At 42.6% G+C, this 18,997-nt stretch overlaps 1 protein-coding gene across 1 annotated transcript in view; it reads left to right on the top strand.

Annotated features, from left to right (window-relative positions):
• LOC133587215 (cadherin-22) overlaps positions 1 to 18,997 on the top strand; it is a 615,599-nt gene that overhangs the window by 506,934 nt on the left and 89,668 nt on the right. Inside the window, exon 11 of the mRNA XM_072912852.1 lies at positions 6,048 to 6,184. Coding sequence (XP_072768953.1) covers positions 6,048 to 6,184 — 137 coding nt within the window. The remainder of the gene's footprint in view (positions 1 to 6,047; positions 6,185 to 18,997) is intronic.

An 18,997-nucleotide genomic window follows, 5' to 3' on the forward strand; every position in this document is an offset into this window, starting at 1 on the left:
TATATATATATGGCATATATATATATATATATATATATATATATATATATATATATATATATATATAATTTGGTAGAAGGTGGGGATCGAACCAGGAACCCTCAGGTTGCTGGCATGATATATATATATGGCATATATATATATATATATATATATATATATATATATATATATATATATATATATATATATATATATATGTATATATATATATATATATATATATATATATATATATGTGTATATATGTATATATATATATATATATATATATATATACATATATATATGTATATATATGTATATATATATATATATATATATATATATATATATACATATATATATATATATATATATATATATATATGTATGAAATACTTGACTTGGTGAATTCTAGCTGTCAATATACTCCTCCCCTCTTAACCACGCCCCCGTCCCACACCCGACCACGCCCCCCACCCCCCACCTCCCGAAATCGGATGTCTCAAGGTTGGCAAGTATGGGTGCGGGGGAATTGAGCCACACAGTTTTTTGACCTCACTCTTACTGTTTCTAACTCTTTTTTACTGGAACAAACTCGCTTCATTTTGCCATTCATTTGTGCCCACACCGTTATTGTTTTACGTTTTTGAATAATTAAGTTCACAAGTGAACGATACAAAATGAAGAGGAGCGTCTGGAGTTTTGTTTGTTGTTGCCGCAAGCAAGCGGAGCAGGAGAAAGTAGAGGAGCGTCAAGCTAAAGGCTTCATTAGGAATCTACAACAGTAGTTAAGTCACAAACACATTCTGTCAGTGCCTGCAAGTCTGCATCCAGGGCAGGGTTACTGGTCAGCGGCAGTCACTGGAAATTCTGCTCCTTCTTAATGTTGTGTTTCAAATTCTATGCTAGAGTTAGTCATATTTCTTTATTTTATTCTTCTGGGCTGCACTTCCAGCTGTGTAAAGGGAAGAGGGACAACTCTGATTAAACATTAATTACGTCGTGACGAGCCTGACTTTTGCGACGGCCGAGGTCGCGCACACACATTCACAGACACACACACACACAGGATCACGGTCAATTATTGCGGCTTGTTCCATGCAGGTTTATACCAAGCATTGTTGCTTCCCTACTAAGGTTGTACGGTATACCAGTATTAGTATAGTACCGCAATACTAATGAACAGTGATGTGCAGTCACTAGAGGTGGGCGGGGCCTCACCTGCCATCATGGAAAGAAAAAAAATGTAATAAGAAAAAAAAAAAATTAAATTGTTATATGTATCCAGTGATTATACTATAAAGTTATTTTCCATTTAACTTCACCAGTTTTAGATTATTTTTATTCAAAATCGCTGAATTTTCACATTTGCCGTTCAAATACTGAGAAGAGACGGTGCGGTGAACAGCAGCCAGTTGAGGCACGTCACTCAGTGCCTCAACATGGATTCCGGACTCGGCTAACTGCTGGCCTGCTGTGCAGTGAGACCGTATTGCTATATGAACTATATTATACATTTCCATAGTTTAGTTAGCTGAGGTATATAATGTACAGTGTATTTTGTCAACAACTGTATGTGTGTAACGTATTTCTTGTGCTGAGCGATCATAAAACGGCTGCAAAAGACGCACTGGCTGAGGCTCCAGTAATCCCGCCTCCTGCACCCCCGCCGTAGAATTGTTATATCAACTAAAGCCCACACTTAAACTTTCCACGTGCAAGATTGAATCTATTTAAAAAAGTTATTTCATAAGAAGCCAAAAAGTGCAAAAACAATAATGTTCGTGTTGGAGGAGTTGTGAATGACTACAGGGCCACAACATTAGGTACACCTGCAGACTGCAGGTGTATCTAATTCACAACTCCTCCAACACGAACATTATTGTTTTTGCACTTTTTGGCTTCTTATTAAATAACTTTTGTAACCTTTTTTCATGGGCTTTCCTCTTTGTGATGTTAAGTTCCTGTTATGCGCTGTTATACAGTATATGCCTTGAGCTCTTATTTTGAAGGCGCTAAGAGCGGAAGTGATGACACGGAGTGGAGCGGAGGTTTTTGAAAGAAAGTAAATAAAGTGGTCCTCGTGTAAACTGGAGCCTCCGTGTTTGTCATTTTGTAGTTTCATACAGTATAGGCGACATTTATAAACCCTCTGTTACACTTTTTTAAATAGATTAAATCTTGCACGTGGAAAGTTTAAGTGAGGGCTTTAGTTGCGGTGCATGGACTTCATTTATAAGTAAAGGTAAGACCATAATAACCTTTTTTTTATTAAATGTGCTTTTTTGTGTGCTACAGTTTGTATGTGTAAAGTTAAAGTTAAGTTAAAGTAGAAATGATTGTCACACACACACTAGGTGTAATGAAATTTGTCGTCTGCATTTGACCCATCCCCTTGTTCACCCCCTGGAAGGTGAGGGGAGCAGTGGGCAGCAGCGGCGCCACGCCCGGGAATCATTTTTGGTGATTTAACCCCCAATTCCAACAATTGATGCTGAGTGCCAAGCAGGGAAGAATGCTGGTATGAGCTTTTAAACATAACCCGTTAACTGCTGCCAATCAAATGGTGAATAAGATACTCTTTAGGGTTCATATGTTTGTAAATCTGACTGTGATGAAGTCAGTGCCTCACCAGCCATCAACCTCACCGCACGTCACTGCTAATGAATCATATTAAGTACTATACCGCCTCTGAAAAGTACCGGTCCGCAACCCCCCCTGCGCCCCCGTTGTCGTCACGTCATGTGATTGCTGGTTTATGAGCAGAGGAGCATGTTCGGCAGCGCACAACCACGGAGTACTTACAAGCAGACACAGTGTGTAGACAGAAAAGGGAGAAAGGACAAATTTTGGCTTAAAAACTAACGATAAATGTGTTGGTTCCATTAGTGTAGATGGAACGTGTGTTCGCATATAACGCACCTAAGCAACTAAAAAAAATCATGATGTGTCCTTCCTCCTTGTTAGTGTGTGCTGATGTAAAAGACAATATGCATGTCATTGCACATGTAATATATCACTTTATTGATGATTAAATGCATTATAATTCCACCAAAGTTTTGCAGCGGCACACTATTTATTCAAGAGGTTTCCTTGACTCCTTGTTAGTGTGTGCTTATATTAGAAATAATGTACACTGCACAGGTAATATATGATTAAATGTGCTATAATTCCACAAGTGTTCATAATGTTCCCCGGCTCTGTTTAAGTGTAGTGTGCATGGCATTGTATGTCTTGTAGGGTTGTACGGTATACCGGTATTAGTATAGTACCGCGTTACTAATGAATCATATTCAGTACTACACCGCTTCTAAAAAGTACCGATCCCCCACCGTCGTCGTCACATTGTGTCATTGCTGGTTTACAAGCAGAGGAGCATATTCGGCAGCGCACAACCACGGAGTACTTACAAGCAGACACAGTGTGTAGACAGAAAAGGGAGAAAGGACAAATTTTAGCGTAATGACTGAAGGCGAAGTTATAACACGGAAAAGCCCTCAGGAAGAGGTGCTTTAAGACATGGCTAGCGAGCTAGCAGCTAAAGTCCATCCGCAGACTGCAGTGTTTTAGCTACTTCTAAATCCTCGTCTCCATGGCGACAAATAAAGTACGTTTCTTACAAGTATCATCCCTGCAGGACGAGGAATAGCTAAACATGCTTCACTACACACCGTAGCTCACCGGCGTCAAAATGTAAACAAACACCGTGGGTGGATCGACACCTGACATCCACTGTAATGATACCAAGTACAGTAGCGTATCTAGTGGATACTACTATTTTTTTGGCATCACAACATCTTCTTTCGTTTTTTTTTAAAGTATATTATGTTTATAAACTCAGGAAATATGTCCCTGGACACATGAGGACTTAAATTATGACCAATGTATGATCCTGTAACTACTTGGTATCGGAAAACTAATGTCATCCAAACAACAGAAGAATAAGTGATTATTACATTTTAACAGAAGTGTAGATAGAACATGTTAGAAGAGAAAGTAAGCAGATATTAACAGTAAATGAACAAATAGATTAATAATTCATTTTCTACCACTTGTCCTTAATAATTTGGATAAAATAATAGAATGATAAATGACACAATATGTTACTGCATATGTCAGCAGACTAAATTAAGAGCCTTTGTTTGTTTACTTACTACTAAAAGACAAGTTGTCTTGTATGTTCACGATTTATTTAAAGGGGAACATTATCATAATTTCAGAAGGGTTAAAACCATTAAAAATCAGTTCCCAGTGGCTTATTTTATTTTTCGAAGTTTTTTTCAAAATTTTACCCATCCTGCAATTTCCCTAAAAAAAGCTTCAAAGTGCCTGATTTTAACCATCGTTATATACACCCGTCCATTTTCCTGTGACGTCACATAGTGAAGCCAACACAAACAAACATGGCAGAAAGAACAGCAAGCTATAGCGACATTAGCTCGGATTCAGACTCGGATTTCAGCGGCTTAAGCGATTCAACAGTTTACACATGTATTGAAACGGATGGTTGTAGTGTGGAGGCAGGTAGCGAAAACAAAATTGAAGAAGAAACTGAAGCTATTGAGCCATATCGGTTTGAAGCGTATGCAAGCGAAACCGACGAAAACGACACGACAGCCAGCGACACGGGAGAAAGCGAGGACGAATTCGGCGATCGCCTTCTAACCAACAATTGGGATGTGTTTGTTTGGCATTAAAGGAAACTAACAACTATGAACTAGGTTTACAGCATATGAAATACATTTGGCAACAACATGCACTTTGAGAGTGCAGACAGCCCAGTTTTCATCAATTAATATATTCTGTAGACATACCCTCATGTCAGTAGGCCAGGGAAGCTAGGGTCGATATTCTTCTCTTGATATAAGGGACGGTGTGAGCCAAGTCATCCAGTGGGTTTAGCTCGCTCGTCTGCGGGAACAAACTGCCGCCATTCCTTGCCGTGCTACCGAGGTCCTTTGTCCCTGAATTGCTCACACACTCCGGCAGATTCAATGGGGGTCTGGCGGCAGATTTCTTTGACTTTATCGTTGGAAATGCAGTGTCGCAGGATATCCACACATTCTTGCCATCTCTGTCGTAGCATAGCTACGGTAAAGTGTGCGGAACAAACGTCCAATTTCTTGCCACTTTCGCATCTTTGGGCCACTGGTGCAACTTGAATCCGTCCCTGTTCGTGTTGTTACACCCTCCGACAACACACCGACGAGGCATGATGTCTCCAAGGTACGGAAAACAGTCGAAAAAACGGAAACTGATTTGACTTGGTGTTTGAGAAAATGGCGGATTGCTTCCCGATGTGACGTCACGTTGTGACGTCATCATTCCGAGAGCGAATACTAGAAAGGCGTTTAATTCGCCAAAATTCACCCATTTAGAGTTCGGAAATCGGTTACAAAAATATATGGTCTTTTTTCTGCAACATCAAGGTATATATTGACGCTTACATAGGTCTGGTGATAATGTTCCCCTTTAAGGACAAACTTGCAATAAGAAACATATGTTTAATGTACCCTAAGAGTTTTTGTTAAAATAAAGCCAATAATGCAACTTTTTGTGGCCTTCCTTTATTTTAAAAAGTACCGAAAAGTATCAAAATAAGTTTGTTACCGGTACCGGTACCAAAATATTGGTATCGGGACCACACTATTCCCTACTGTTTACTACCGCGGTAACTTCTAACAGACATGTTTCGCCATGTTTGATCGAGGTAAAAATGCTAAGAGCTGATCATTACGATTGAACTCAAATGAATCGCGATCATCGATTAATCATCGATTAATCATCGATCTTAGAGGGAAGTGGCCACAACGCTGAGAGTTGCACAGATTGTCATCAGCAGGCTGTAACAGTGATATAGAAAGTCACACATTTATACGCTTTTCTATGATCCTTACAGTCTGAAAGACAAAATTAAAATGTCACTATTGGTGTGCTACGTTTATATAAATGCAAAACATTTCTAAAAAAATAAAAAAAATAAAAATTACACAAGGGTTTCATAGTTTATTTCTCTCACTAACCTGTTTAATGTAGGCCTACGTCTTGTTTGGTCTCTACAGTTTCTCCATCGACCGGAGCACGGACCAGGAGATGATCTTCCATATTGACCAAGATTCCGGTGCCATCACACTGGGCAGGATTTTGGACCGCGAGACAGCTGGCTGGCACAATATCACGGTGACGGCCGTGGAAGCAGGTACTAGACCGTCTTAAGACTCGTCGTGTGGTATTTGAATCCTACCACATATGAATGGGAGGAGGAACATACTTGCATTTATTTCGAGCAACCTTTTTAAAAGGCTGTCTTAAATGTCATCTCGCCAAGTTAGTATAATTAGTACTATCTGCTAGGGTAGTGTGAATTAGTTTGGATATTTTTTATTTGTATGGGGTTACCATCCAAGTATTGAGGTCTTTGAGGTCCAAACAACAGTGATAGATGGATTGATACCAAAATATCTTTAATACCACTACCAAGTAATAATAATAATAATACCTGGGATTTATATAGCGCTTTTCTAAGTACCCAAAGTCGCTTTACATGTAGAACCCATCATTCATTCACACCTGGTGGTGGTAAGCTACTTTCATAGCCACAGCTGCCCTGGGGTAGACTGACGGAAGCGTGGCTGCAATTTGCGCCAACGGCCCCGCCGACCACCACCTATCATTCATCATTCAATTCACCGGTGTGAGTGGCACCGGGGGCAAAGGGTGAAGTGTCCCGCCCAAGGACACAACGGCAGCGATTTTTGGATGGTAAGAGGCGGGGAGCGAACCTGCAACCCTCAGGTTTCTGGCACGGTTGCTCTACCCACTACGCCATGCCGCCCCTAGTGTTGTCACAATACCAATAGTTTGGTACCGGTACCGGTATTATTTCAATACTTTTCGGTTATTTTCTAAATAAAGGGCACCACAAAAAATTGCATTATTGGCTTTATTTTAAGAAAGAATCTTAGGGTACATTAAACATATGTTTCTTATTGCATGTTTGTCCTTAAATAAGATAGTGTACATACAAGACAACTTGTCTTTTAGTAGTAAGTAAGCAAACAAAGGCTCCTAATAAAATTAATTACTAATCTATTTGTTCATTTACTGTTAATATTTGATACTTTACATTCGTTTTGGATAATACCACAAATTTGGGTATCAGTCCGATACCAAGTCGTTACAGGATCATACATTGGTCATATTCAAAGTCCTCATGTGTCCAGGGACATATTTCCTGACTTTATAAGCATAATATACATTTTTAAAAATCGAAAGAAGTTGTTGTGATGGGGTATGGGATTGGGTTGGATAGTACCGAATATGATTCATTAGTATTGCGGTACTACACTTATACCGGTATACCGTACAACCCTACTACCAAGGTATCTGATAATGGTATCAACTCTCCAACCACTATTGCAATATTTGAAATGAGAATCAGTTGTAAGTAATCATGTGGCATTATTACATTTTTCCTATGCTGTGTTGATAACAAATATAATTTCTAAATTTCTAAAGGTCATGTTGGCAATGGCTATTTTTTCCTTCCACCGCTCATTGTAAGTAGTGTGGTACTTCAACTTACAAGTTCAATGGGTTCTATAACTGAGCTTGTATTAACATTTGTGCTCATTAGAAAAGAAAAAAAAAATATTTACCATATTTTTTGGACCATAGAGCGCATTAAAGAGGTCATATTATGATTTTTTTTTGTAAATGTAAAACACTATCTTGTGGTCTACATAACATGTAATGGTGGTTCTTTGGTCAAAATGTTGCATGGATTATGTTTTACAGATAATTTTCAATTAGCTTTCTAAGCGTCTCTTCCGGATGCGCCGTTTTGTGGGCGGTCTTATTTATGTTGCTTAACTTCAGCAGCGTCTTCTGCCCGTCATCTTTGTTGTAGCGGTGTAGCGTGCAAGGACGGGAGTGGAAGAAGTGTCAAAAGATGGAGCTAACTGTTTTAATGACGTTCAGACTTTACTTCAATCAATAACGGAGCAGCATCTCCTCATCCGGAAACAACAGCACAGCAAATGTGTCCCGTGAAAAAACGTCCAAATCCCCTAATAACTAAAGGTCCTTGGGTGAATAATGCAAACTCACTACACCGGTATGTTTTAGCGCTTTCATGGCGAGTTTACTGACAGATATAAGTAAGAACTTTACGCTACTTTTTATTAGAAATGGCAACAGCGGAGGATTAATGTCACATAAGAAGATAGAGAAAATGAAGAAGCTTATCGACTACGGTGTCGTCACGGACTACAATGGCGGAGGCGCGCAAATTTTCAGGACTTTTGCAGATCTCATATACAGATCAGCAGGTACCAGAAGGTAAGAAAAGCTGCTTTTGCATAATATTGCGAAACAAAACGCCAGGTAATATGTCTGCTAATGGGTGCCATGTTGCGGTCCTTATACACAAACCAAAATAATACTCGTATGTCTTGACTACACTAACCATAATGCATCGACAATCCATCAAGCGGTGCGGCTTCATAGCTTACCAAAGTTGTACTAAAACATTTTGCACATTTTTGAGCGCAGTGTGTAATGTTCTTCATTCTCAATGGAACATTTAACGTTTTGGTGTTGTTTACTGGCGTCATATTGCCGTCTACACATACCTCTTATGTGTGACTGCCATCCACTGGCCACACGTATCATTACACCATGTACCAAATAAAATTGCTTTGAGGTCGATAAGCACCACCAGAATTATTCCGTACATTAGACGCACTGTCGATTTTTGAGAAAATGAAAGGATTTTAAGTGCGCCTTATAGTCCGAAAAATACGGTAAATTTGTGTATGCGTCTGTGCGTGTGCCTTTTAAAAGACGGTGCCTTTTGCTTCGTAACGTGTGACGCCAGCGAGTTAGCAGGAGCTCAATAGTTTGAGCTGTTTTGTTAGTTTAGCAGGCTATCATCGGCAGTTTGTCGGCTCTGACGGCAGCTCTTCTGAATCTTACACTGGTTTGTGTCACCTCCGCTTAAGAAATTGATTGAATGTGCTTCCATGGCTGAATGTTATTGTCAACAAACGGGGTATTGTTTGGATGGCAAGTCATTGATTTGTTCTTCAATATTCCCTTTGTTGTAATTGTATTGAATGTATGAAATAAACTGAAACAAAGTAATCCTTTTAGTTACTAGGGCACAGTACAGTCAAGTTTTAAGGTGGCGAAAAAAAAATTCCTTTATCGACCAGTTCCTCCAACTAAGACTTTTCTTTATTCCGTGTTTAAGACTATTCCTAACCCCTAACCCTAACTACTAGCTACTGGAGCTCTGTTCCCTTCAGTGCGAGGAGGAGAGTGACACAGACTGCAGCACACACAGGGTACTGCCGCGTCAATCACTTGTTCGGTTATGGTTATGGTTTAAGTTAATTTCAAACATGCTATACAGATAGGTGGAAAATTGACTCTTTGACTCTCAGCTTTGGATGGATCCTTTTTGGAGAGCAAAATGCGATGAAAGTGTTAAAATCTGTTTTCACATGTGTGCTACTTGTATTACCCCCCAGAACTCGCGCGACCTATTTTTAGTCACAAAAGCGACTAAAATGCTTGCACTCTACACTACTGTAGTGGGCAGCCTAAGACGGAGTTAGCTCTATTAGTCACTTAATTAAGTATGTTGCTGTCTCTGACCGTGTTGCCCTCACCACAGCAATTGATGGCATAGAACCAGGGCCGGCCCGTGGCATAGGCCGTATAGGCAAATGCTAAGGGCGCCGTCCATCAGGGGGCGCCACGCCAGTGCCACAAATGTTGGAGAAAAAAAAAAAGAAAAAAAAAGTTGGTATTATTATTTCTAAATACAAAAAATAATCCCACGTTAATTAAAATGCAAAGTAAAGCCTATTTAATAGAAATATTATTTGTTACAACATTACGCCACCCCCCCCCTCTCCCCCGCACGGTGCGCCCCCTCCCTTCCCGTATCATGACTCTTTTTGGACGTCACCACATCAAAAAATCAACACAAGATGTCAAAACGGCCAAAACTGTCAGGTGCCCAGGGAAGAAAAAAGAGAAAAGAAGAGGAGTAGAAACGAGAAAAGACAGAGGTAGCAGGTAGGTAACGTTAGCCTACATGAAATTATTTGTCTGTTACAGAATGTGATAGTAACCTGGCTTTTTAGCATTAAGCTAATGTTACATGATTCGGCAATTGCTAATCAATAAATAGCTAGTTCTGTTTTAACGTCGGGTTAATATTGTGGAGGGGGCTAAATTGTTATGGAAAATAATAATGTAACGTTAGGTAATTACAGTACTCCCACCTTACATTCCTCAGGGACATTTGTATTAGATCTTTTAAGCAGGTGTTTTTTGTTTACATTGTTATTGCCTTCTGGTTAGCTAATGTTTGCCCTGCAGGTAATAGTCACTTGTCCACCCCTTTATATATTAGGTATAGTTGTAAGTAAAAAAAAAAAGGTCAAAGACAAAGCTATTCGGTTTCTTGTGAGTATATACACTTCACTGCCGATGTGGGGGGGCGCCACCTAAAATCTTGCCTAGGGCGCCAGATTGGTTAGGGCCGGGCCTGCATAGAACACTGCAGAAGCCACCCCAGTGTCATAAAAAGGGTGCAGTAGTGACTCGAATACTAACGTAAAGACACAAATAATGACTACACCCCCCGTTAGGGGTCATGACCCACTATCTGAGGCTATGTATACACTAAGCAGGATAACCCATCCATCCATCCATCCATCTTCTTCCGCTTATCCGAGGTTGGGTCGCGGGGGCAGCAGCCTAAGCAGGGAAGCCCAGACTTTCCCCTCCCCAGCCACTTCGTCCAGCTCTTCCCGGGGGATCCCGAGGCGTTCCCTGGCCAGCTGGGAGACATAGTCTTCCCAACGTGTCCTGGGTCTTCCTCGTGGCCTCCTACCGGTTGGACGTGCCCTAAACACCTCCCTAGGGAGGCGTTCGGGTGGCATCCTGACCAGATGCCCGAACCACCTCATCTGGCTCCTCTCGATGTGGAGGAGCAGCGGCTTTACTTTGAGCTCCCCCCGGATGACAGAGCTTCTCACCCTATCTCTAAGGGAGAGCCCTGCCACCCGGCGGAGGAAACTCATTTCGGCCGCTTGTACACGTGATCTTGTCCTTTCGGTCAAAACCCAAAGCTCATGACCATAGGTGAGGATGGGAACGTAGATCGACCGGTAAATTGAGAGCTTTGCCTTCCGGCTCAGCTCCTTCTTCACCACAACGGATCGATACAGCGTCCGCATTACTGAAGATGCCGCACCGATCCGCCTGTCGATCTCACGATCCACTCTTCTCTCACTCGTGAACAAGACTCCTAGGTACTTGAACTCCTCCACTTGAGGCAGGGTCTCCTCCCCAACCCGGAGATGGCACTCCACCCTTAAGCCGGATAACCCCTTAAACGAATTATTATTTAGCCTAAGCCCCGTTTCAGCCACACTAAACCATCGTTTAAAGTTCCCCTCCTCGGACAATTTTTTACATGGGTAAGTGCGCCGTGTATTTCTTGAATCTCCGGCTCTTAGCTTTGTATGCACTCATTGATTGTTTACAAACTGAGCTCGGAGAGGAAGTGACGCCAGAAAGACCGCGGCCCACACAGGAAGATGCTTGTGGAAATCACACATGAATACCTTAAGAGAAAGCGATTGCAGCTATTTGGGATAAAACACTTCTCAGACGGCAAGAGAACTTTCCAATGTCCGGGTCAGCTGTGATTCTACTTACCGAAAAACTACGTCCATTTGTCGAAGAAGAGACAACGAGAATGCGGGCTCCCATGGATGTGATAGAAAAAGGTAGCGCGGGCTTTGTATTACCTGGGCGTCGAGGGAAGACTACGGAAAACATCGAATGCATTTTGACTGGCAAAGCAGACTGTATCAGTTATTGTCCGCCATGTATGTCACGGACTCAACGTCTAGGTCCGGAGTATATAAAGTCACCAAAAAGGAATGGACAATGAAGGTGAAGGCAAAAGAGTGAGGAGTGTCCTGACCAGATATCTAGATTCCTATCACATTGTTTACTTTCACGTTTCCGATAAAGATTTGATTAATTGGTGTGTGTGAATGGGAGTGTGAATGTTGTCTGTCTATCTGTGTTGGCCCTGTGATGAGGTGGCGACTTGTCCGGGGTGTACCCCGCCTTCCGCCCGAAGCAGCTGAGATAGGCCCCAGCACTTAGACTTGGACGAACTTTAATGATCCACAAGAGAAATTGTTCAACACAGTAGCTCAGTTACAATGATGGAAAGTGTAAGGATGGAAAGGACAATGCAGGTATAAATAGAGTAATATAGCGATAAAAAAATCTAACATATATACGAATATATACATATGTGTACAGTATATTACATACTTGCCAACCCTCCCGGATTTTCCGGGAGACTCCCGAAATTCAGTGCCTCTCCCGAAAACCTCCCGGGACAAATGTTCTCCCGAAAATCTCCCGAAATTCAGGGGGAGTTGGAGGCCACGCCCCCTCCAGCTCCATGCGGACCTGAGTGACGTGTCGACAGTCTGTTTTCAGTTCCGCTTTCCCACAATATAAACAGCGTGCCTGCCCAATCACGTTATAACTGTAGAATGATCGAGGGCGAGTTCTTGGTTTCTTATGTGGGTTTATTGCTAGGCAGTTTCATTAACGTCCTCCCAGCGCGGTAACAACACCCAACAACAGCAGTCACGTTTTCGTCTACCGTAAAGCAGTTCGTCTGCCGTAAACAGCAATGTTGTGACACTCTTAAACAGGACAATACTGCCATCTACTGTACATGCATATGTGACAATAACATCTCAATCAATCAATCAATCAATGTTTATTTATATAGCCCTAAATCACAAGTGTCTCAAAGGGCTGCACAAGCCACAACGACGGCTTTTAGAGAGTGCAGTGCACAACTGCGCACACAACAAGGGATCATCAGAGAGGGTGTTCAGCATTGTTAGAAAAATAGTGACAGAGAATAGAACAAGGATGGACAATTCAACCCTTAACTCAACAATGAGTAGATGAGTGTTATGTGTGTGTATATGTGTAAATAAATGAACACTGAAATTCAAGTATTTCTCTTATATATATATATATATATATATATATATATATATAAATAAAATAAAAATATATATATATAGCTAGAATTCACTGAAAGTCAAGTATTTCTTATATATATATATATATATATATATATATATATATATATATATATATATATATGAAATACTTGACTTTCAGTGAATTCTAGCTGTAAATATACTCCTCCCCTCTTAACCACGCCCCCAACCATGCCCCCCACCCCCCCCACCTCCCGAAATCGGAGGTCTCAGGGTTGACAAGTATGGTATATTATATATATATATATATATATATTTTATATATATATATATATATATATATATATATATATATATATATATATATATATATACATTTTCTACCGACAAGCGGTAGAAAATGGATGGATGGATGATGGCTCAGGTGTGATTCACTACAATAGGGCCCCACAGCACACTGGATTCCAGTTAATTGAAATACCACAACACTGGATATTGTTCAGATAAGTTACATTTAATTTAAGAACTTGCACACAAAGCAACACTGGAGGTGACTATGACGGGGTTAGGGGGTCTTAAATGGTGGCATTGTTGTGTGTGGACACGGATAAGGTTAGGTGGGTTTTACCCTGGATAGATAACCTTGTAGAAGGGGCCTTAGAAACACTGCTCTTTTTGTAGCCTGTTCAGTGTTATGTGAAAACACATAATATGAAAACTCTATCTCAAGTCTAGCCCAGGTCTGTCTTGCAAAATGGATTCTTCATCTCAACGGGAAAAACATTGTTAAATAAAGTAAAAAGAAAACAGACTTTAATCAGAAATTGTTCCTGATAATTAAGGTTGAATTAGGACTTATCGCTGCACTGCAGCTTTAATGGTGACTATTCCAAGGAACACAATTAGACTTTGTTTGAGCATTTCTTTTCTCTTCCCTTTTGATTGGGCATTTTTTTTAATCATATTTTAATGTTAATTGAACATTTATAGCAGCCCCAACACACGCCTGCATCCATTAGATAAAACATCTGACGGGGATGTTCATGGAAAACATGTCTCTGAGCATCCTTTAGAGACGCGCAGACAAAAGACGGAACATTCCCTCCGACTTTTCGCCACATTTCCAGTCTCTCGACTCATTAAGACTGCAGACGACACAAGGTCAACTTGTCTGAAGCCATTGTTAAAAACCCACAGTTGCACGGCGCGACCTTTAATTATCCCCTCTCCCGGTTCGTTCGGCGACCTTTGAACTATTGTATTGCCGCTGTTGGGCAAGGAGTGACAAGAGCTTTGCGACCGAGCTCGTCTGTCTGAGCCCCCGGATTAACCTCTGGACCACCAAAGTGCAAGATGCAGACTAAATGTCAGGTAGAGAGCAATGCACTGATTCTCGCGGAGTCTCACACAAATGCACACAGCTTCAGATATATCCAATTAAAAGCTGCCAGAGCCTAAATTCTACATTCCTCACAGTACCTTTCCTAAGTTAGACTGACATATCATTTTCCACAACTGATAGCAAGTATGACATATTTTTTTCCCCCCTCCAGATTGGTTTAAAAAGAAATAAATACACATAAATATACCACCCCGAGGATAGAAAGATGCAGGTGTAGCTGGTACGTCTTTATCTCGTTGACGGGGGGAAATTTTTTTTTTTTTTTCGTCTGTGCACAGTTTGATTATTCCTGAGGGACATAATGTGCGCGTATGTCTTGTTCTTTAAAATACACTCTAACCACAAGGCCACTGAGCAGGTCTAAGAGGGAAACATCAAACATCAAAGAACACAAAGGACATTGAAGATATTAAAAGAGCAGAGCTGATGCAACCAGCCGTTTCTACATATATGTTTGACGCCATCATCTGCTGGGTTGAGGGGAGCATGGCCAGAGACAAAGCGACCAAGAGAGCCGACTCCACCCTCGGCCGCCCACGAACTCTCAGCCAGTGTCCAGTCCGCATGGATGAGCGAGGATGCGTCCAAGAAGACCAAGGTGTCCGATACCTGCTCATTCAGTCAAGACACTGTGAAGCTTGTCCGTCCTGGCGCTCAGCGCCAGCTCCCCAGCCCTGTATCTTCTTCCTCATCTCCTCCAGTCTCTCCAAACGGACTCTGGTGTGGCAGAGACCCAGCAGCAGGTCTCCATGGTCAAACGGCTCCCGGTAGGCAGATCCAAAAGTTCACAAAAAAGCACCGCAGAAGTCACGAAAGTGCCCTCCCTTGTCAAACAGTCCCAAAGGGTCCCGAACCAAAAGACAGAAAAAAACCCACATGAAAACAAGAGGGAAACATCAGTAACACAAAAGGATGACACAATAGCACAGAGCTCCTGCCACCAGCAGCCACAACAGCAGCGCCATCTTGGAAAAAGATTATTATTTAGAGGTAGAATTGATTGCTCCCATTCGCTGCATTGTTAGCCACCTAGAACGGGCGATTTTTATATGTAAAAAATGTGAAAAAACAAAAACCTTCTGTCTTCTTGACTCTCATAATGATTGTGAACAATAAAATTACAAAAAAAAAGTGCAGTTCCCCTTTAAGGAAAAAAATAAATGAAATAATGAAATGAATAAAATCAGCAAGAGTATGACTGCTGCAACAAGGGTTAGAAGCAGCTTTTGTAATGTGTCCCGACTGTCCTCGCCACAAATTGAATCAGGAGGTCATTGCTGCGAGATTAAATGGACTAAATAAACTCTTCTCTTTCTCTGCTGTCATGCACCTCAAAATGCCAGAGAGGACTCAATCATGTTGCACACTTCCACTCAAATGACTTCCTGACGGACCGAAGACAGCATGTGCGGCTGGGGAAGATTGTCTCGGATAGTCGAACCACGAACACTGGTACTCCTCAGTGCAGTGTTCTTTCCCCCTGGCTCTTCTCCCTGTATACAAACTGCTGCACCTCCAGTCACCAGTCCGTAAAGCTGCTCAAGTTTGCGGACGACACTACTCTCATCGTGCTCATCTCGGATGGCGATGAGTCCGCCTACAGGAGAGAGGTGGACCGGCTGGCGTCCTGATGCAGCTTCAACAACCTGGAGCTGAACGCCCAGAAGACAGTGGAGATGATCATGGACTTCAGGAAAGTCACAGTCCCACCATCCTCCCTCTCGGATGGCGATGATTCCGCTTACAGGAGAGAAGTGGACCGGCTGGCGTCCTGGTACAGCCTCAACAACCTGGAGCTGAACGCCCAGAAGACAGTGGAGATGATCATGGACTTCAGGAAAGTCACAGCCCCACCATCCCCCCTCTCGGATGGCTATGAGTCCGCCTACAGGAGAGAGGTGGACCGGCTGGCGTCCTGGTACAGCCTCAACAACCTGGAGCTGAACGCCCAGAAGACAGTGGAGATGATCATGGACTTCAGGAAAGTCACAGCCCCACCATCCCCCCTCTCGGATGGCGATGAGTCCGCCTACAGGAGAGAGGTGGACCGGCTGGCGTCCTGGTACAGCCTCAACAACCTGGAGCTGAACGCCCAGAAGACAGTGGAGATGATCATGGACTTCAGGAAAGTCACAGCCCCACCATCCCCCCTCTCGGATGGCGATGAGTCCGCCTACAGTAGAGAGGTGGACCGGCTGGCGTCCTGGTGCAGTCTCAACAACCTGGAGCTGAACACCCAAAAGACAGTGGAGATGATCATGGACTTCAGGAAAGTCACAGCCCCACCATCCCCCCTCTCGGATGGCGATGAGTCCGCCTGCAGGAGAGAGGTGGACCGGCTGGCGTCCTGGTGTAGCCTCAACAACCTGGAGCTGAACGCCCAGAAGACATTGGAGATGATCATGGACTTCAGGAAAGTCACAGCCCCACCGTCCCCCCTCACTCTGATTGACTGTCCCACCCCCATCTCCATCGTGGACTCCTTCCGTTTCCTGGGCACCACCATCATCCAGGACCTCAAGTGGGAGCTGACCATCAGCTCATTCATCAAGAAGGCGCAGCAGAGGATGTACTTCCTGCGGCAGCTGAGGAAACTTAAGGTTCCGACCGAGATGCTGGTGCAGTTCTACACGGCCATCATCGAGTCCTACCTCACCTCCTCCATCACCCTATGGTTCCCCGGCACCACAGACAAGCATTGACTGCAGTGCATCATATGTGCTGCTGAGAAGGTTATTGGCTGCAAGCTCCCATCCTTCTAGGACCTGTTCTCCTCCAAGACCAGGAGGCGTGTGGGTCGGATCACAGCTGACTCTTCTCACCCTGGACACAAACTATTCTCCCCTCAGGCAGGAGACTACGGTCCATCCAGACCCACACCTCCCGCCACCTGAATAGTTTTCTTCCCCTCGGCCATCAGGCACATGAACAATAACAAGATCTGATAGCTCAGTTACAGCTCATTTGATTACCTATTCTGTGTTATATGTGTTTTATATTGCACGATCGTAGTTTCTGAACCCGTTCTCAAACAATGGCAATAAAAACTATTCTGATTCTGATACAAGTTAGGGCCACATAGAGGTACCACTGTGTGCGGCTTGTGCAGGCCAGTTAGCCCCAATGTTTTATTTAGCCCTTTCTGTTTGCTTATCAGATTCATCTGGACTTTATAGGTTGTTTGTGACACGTGTTTCAATGTGGAGCTGTTGTCCGTGTCCCCAGTTGCTGTTCAATCTTGATAGTGGCGAAACGATTTGTCCGAGTTCTTCTCGCAATATTGTCATGGTAATGGGTGACGGTCATTATTGTATGTGTAGGCAGCTAAACATTTGCTGGAGCGTTCACAGAAGGGAACCACTTAGCCTCTGTGCAAGCACGGGTAATTGTTGGACATGGGGCAGTTTGTTGCACATTATTGTAACAGCCATTCTTCTGAGAATACATTTCATTTACAAAACTCAGAACCAGCGAAGTTGGTACGTTGTGTAAATCGTACATGAACAAAGAATACATCCATCCATCCATCCATTTTTCTACCGCTTATTCCCTTCGGGGTCGCGTGGGGCGCCGGAGCCTATCTCAGCTACAATTGGGCGGAAAGCGGGGTACACCCTGGACAAGTCGCCACCTCATCGCAGGGCCAACACAGATAGACAGACAACATTCACACACTGGGGCCAATTTAGTGTTGCCAATCAACCTATCCCCAGGTGCATGTCTTTGGAGGTGGGAGGAAGTCGGAGTACCCGGAGGGAACCCACGCAGTCACGGGGAGAACATGCAAATTCCACACAGAAAGATCCCGAGCGCAGGATCGAACCCAGGACCTTCGTATTGTGAGGCAGACGCACTAACCCCTCTACTACCGTGCTGCCCCCCAACGATTTGCAAATCCTTTTCAACTTATATTCAATTAAATACATTGCCAAGATAAGATATTTCATGTTCGAACTGAGAAACGTAATTTATTTTTTTGCAAATAATCATTAACTTAGACTTTAGTGGCAAAAAAGTTGGCACAGGGGCATTTTTACCACTGTGTTACATGACCTTTCCTTTTAACAATACTCTACAGAAATGATATTTCACCGTTGTTTCGTACTTTAACTCAGTGTTTTTCAACCTTTTTTTAAGCCAAAGCACATTTTTTTCCATTGAAAAAATCCCAAGGCACAACACCAGCAGAAAACATAAAAAATTTTAATTCAGCAGCTGATGTTGACAGTAAAAAGTTGTTCTCGCAAGTGTTGGATAAGAATTCAAACCATAACCAACCATGCATGACTATAGCTCTTGTCTCAAAGTAAGTGAACTGTCACCACCTGTCACATCATGCCGTGACTTATTTTGAGTTTTTTTGGTGTCTTCCTGTGTGTAGTGTTCTAGCTCCTATTTTGGTGACTTTTCCTGTTTTGTTGGTATTTTCCTGTAGCAGTTTCATGTCTTCCTCTAGCGCGATTGCTTTGTTTTAGCAATCAAGACTGTTTAAGTTGTCACTATCCTTTGCGGGGGACATCATTGATTGTCATGTCATATTCGG

Source organism: Nerophis lumbriciformis, linkage group LG03 (assembly GCF_033978685.3).
Source record: "Nerophis lumbriciformis linkage group LG03, RoL_Nlum_v2.1, whole genome shotgun sequence".
In the NCBI taxonomy this organism is placed as follows: domain Eukaryota; kingdom Metazoa; phylum Chordata; class Actinopteri; order Syngnathiformes; family Syngnathidae; genus Nerophis; species Nerophis lumbriciformis.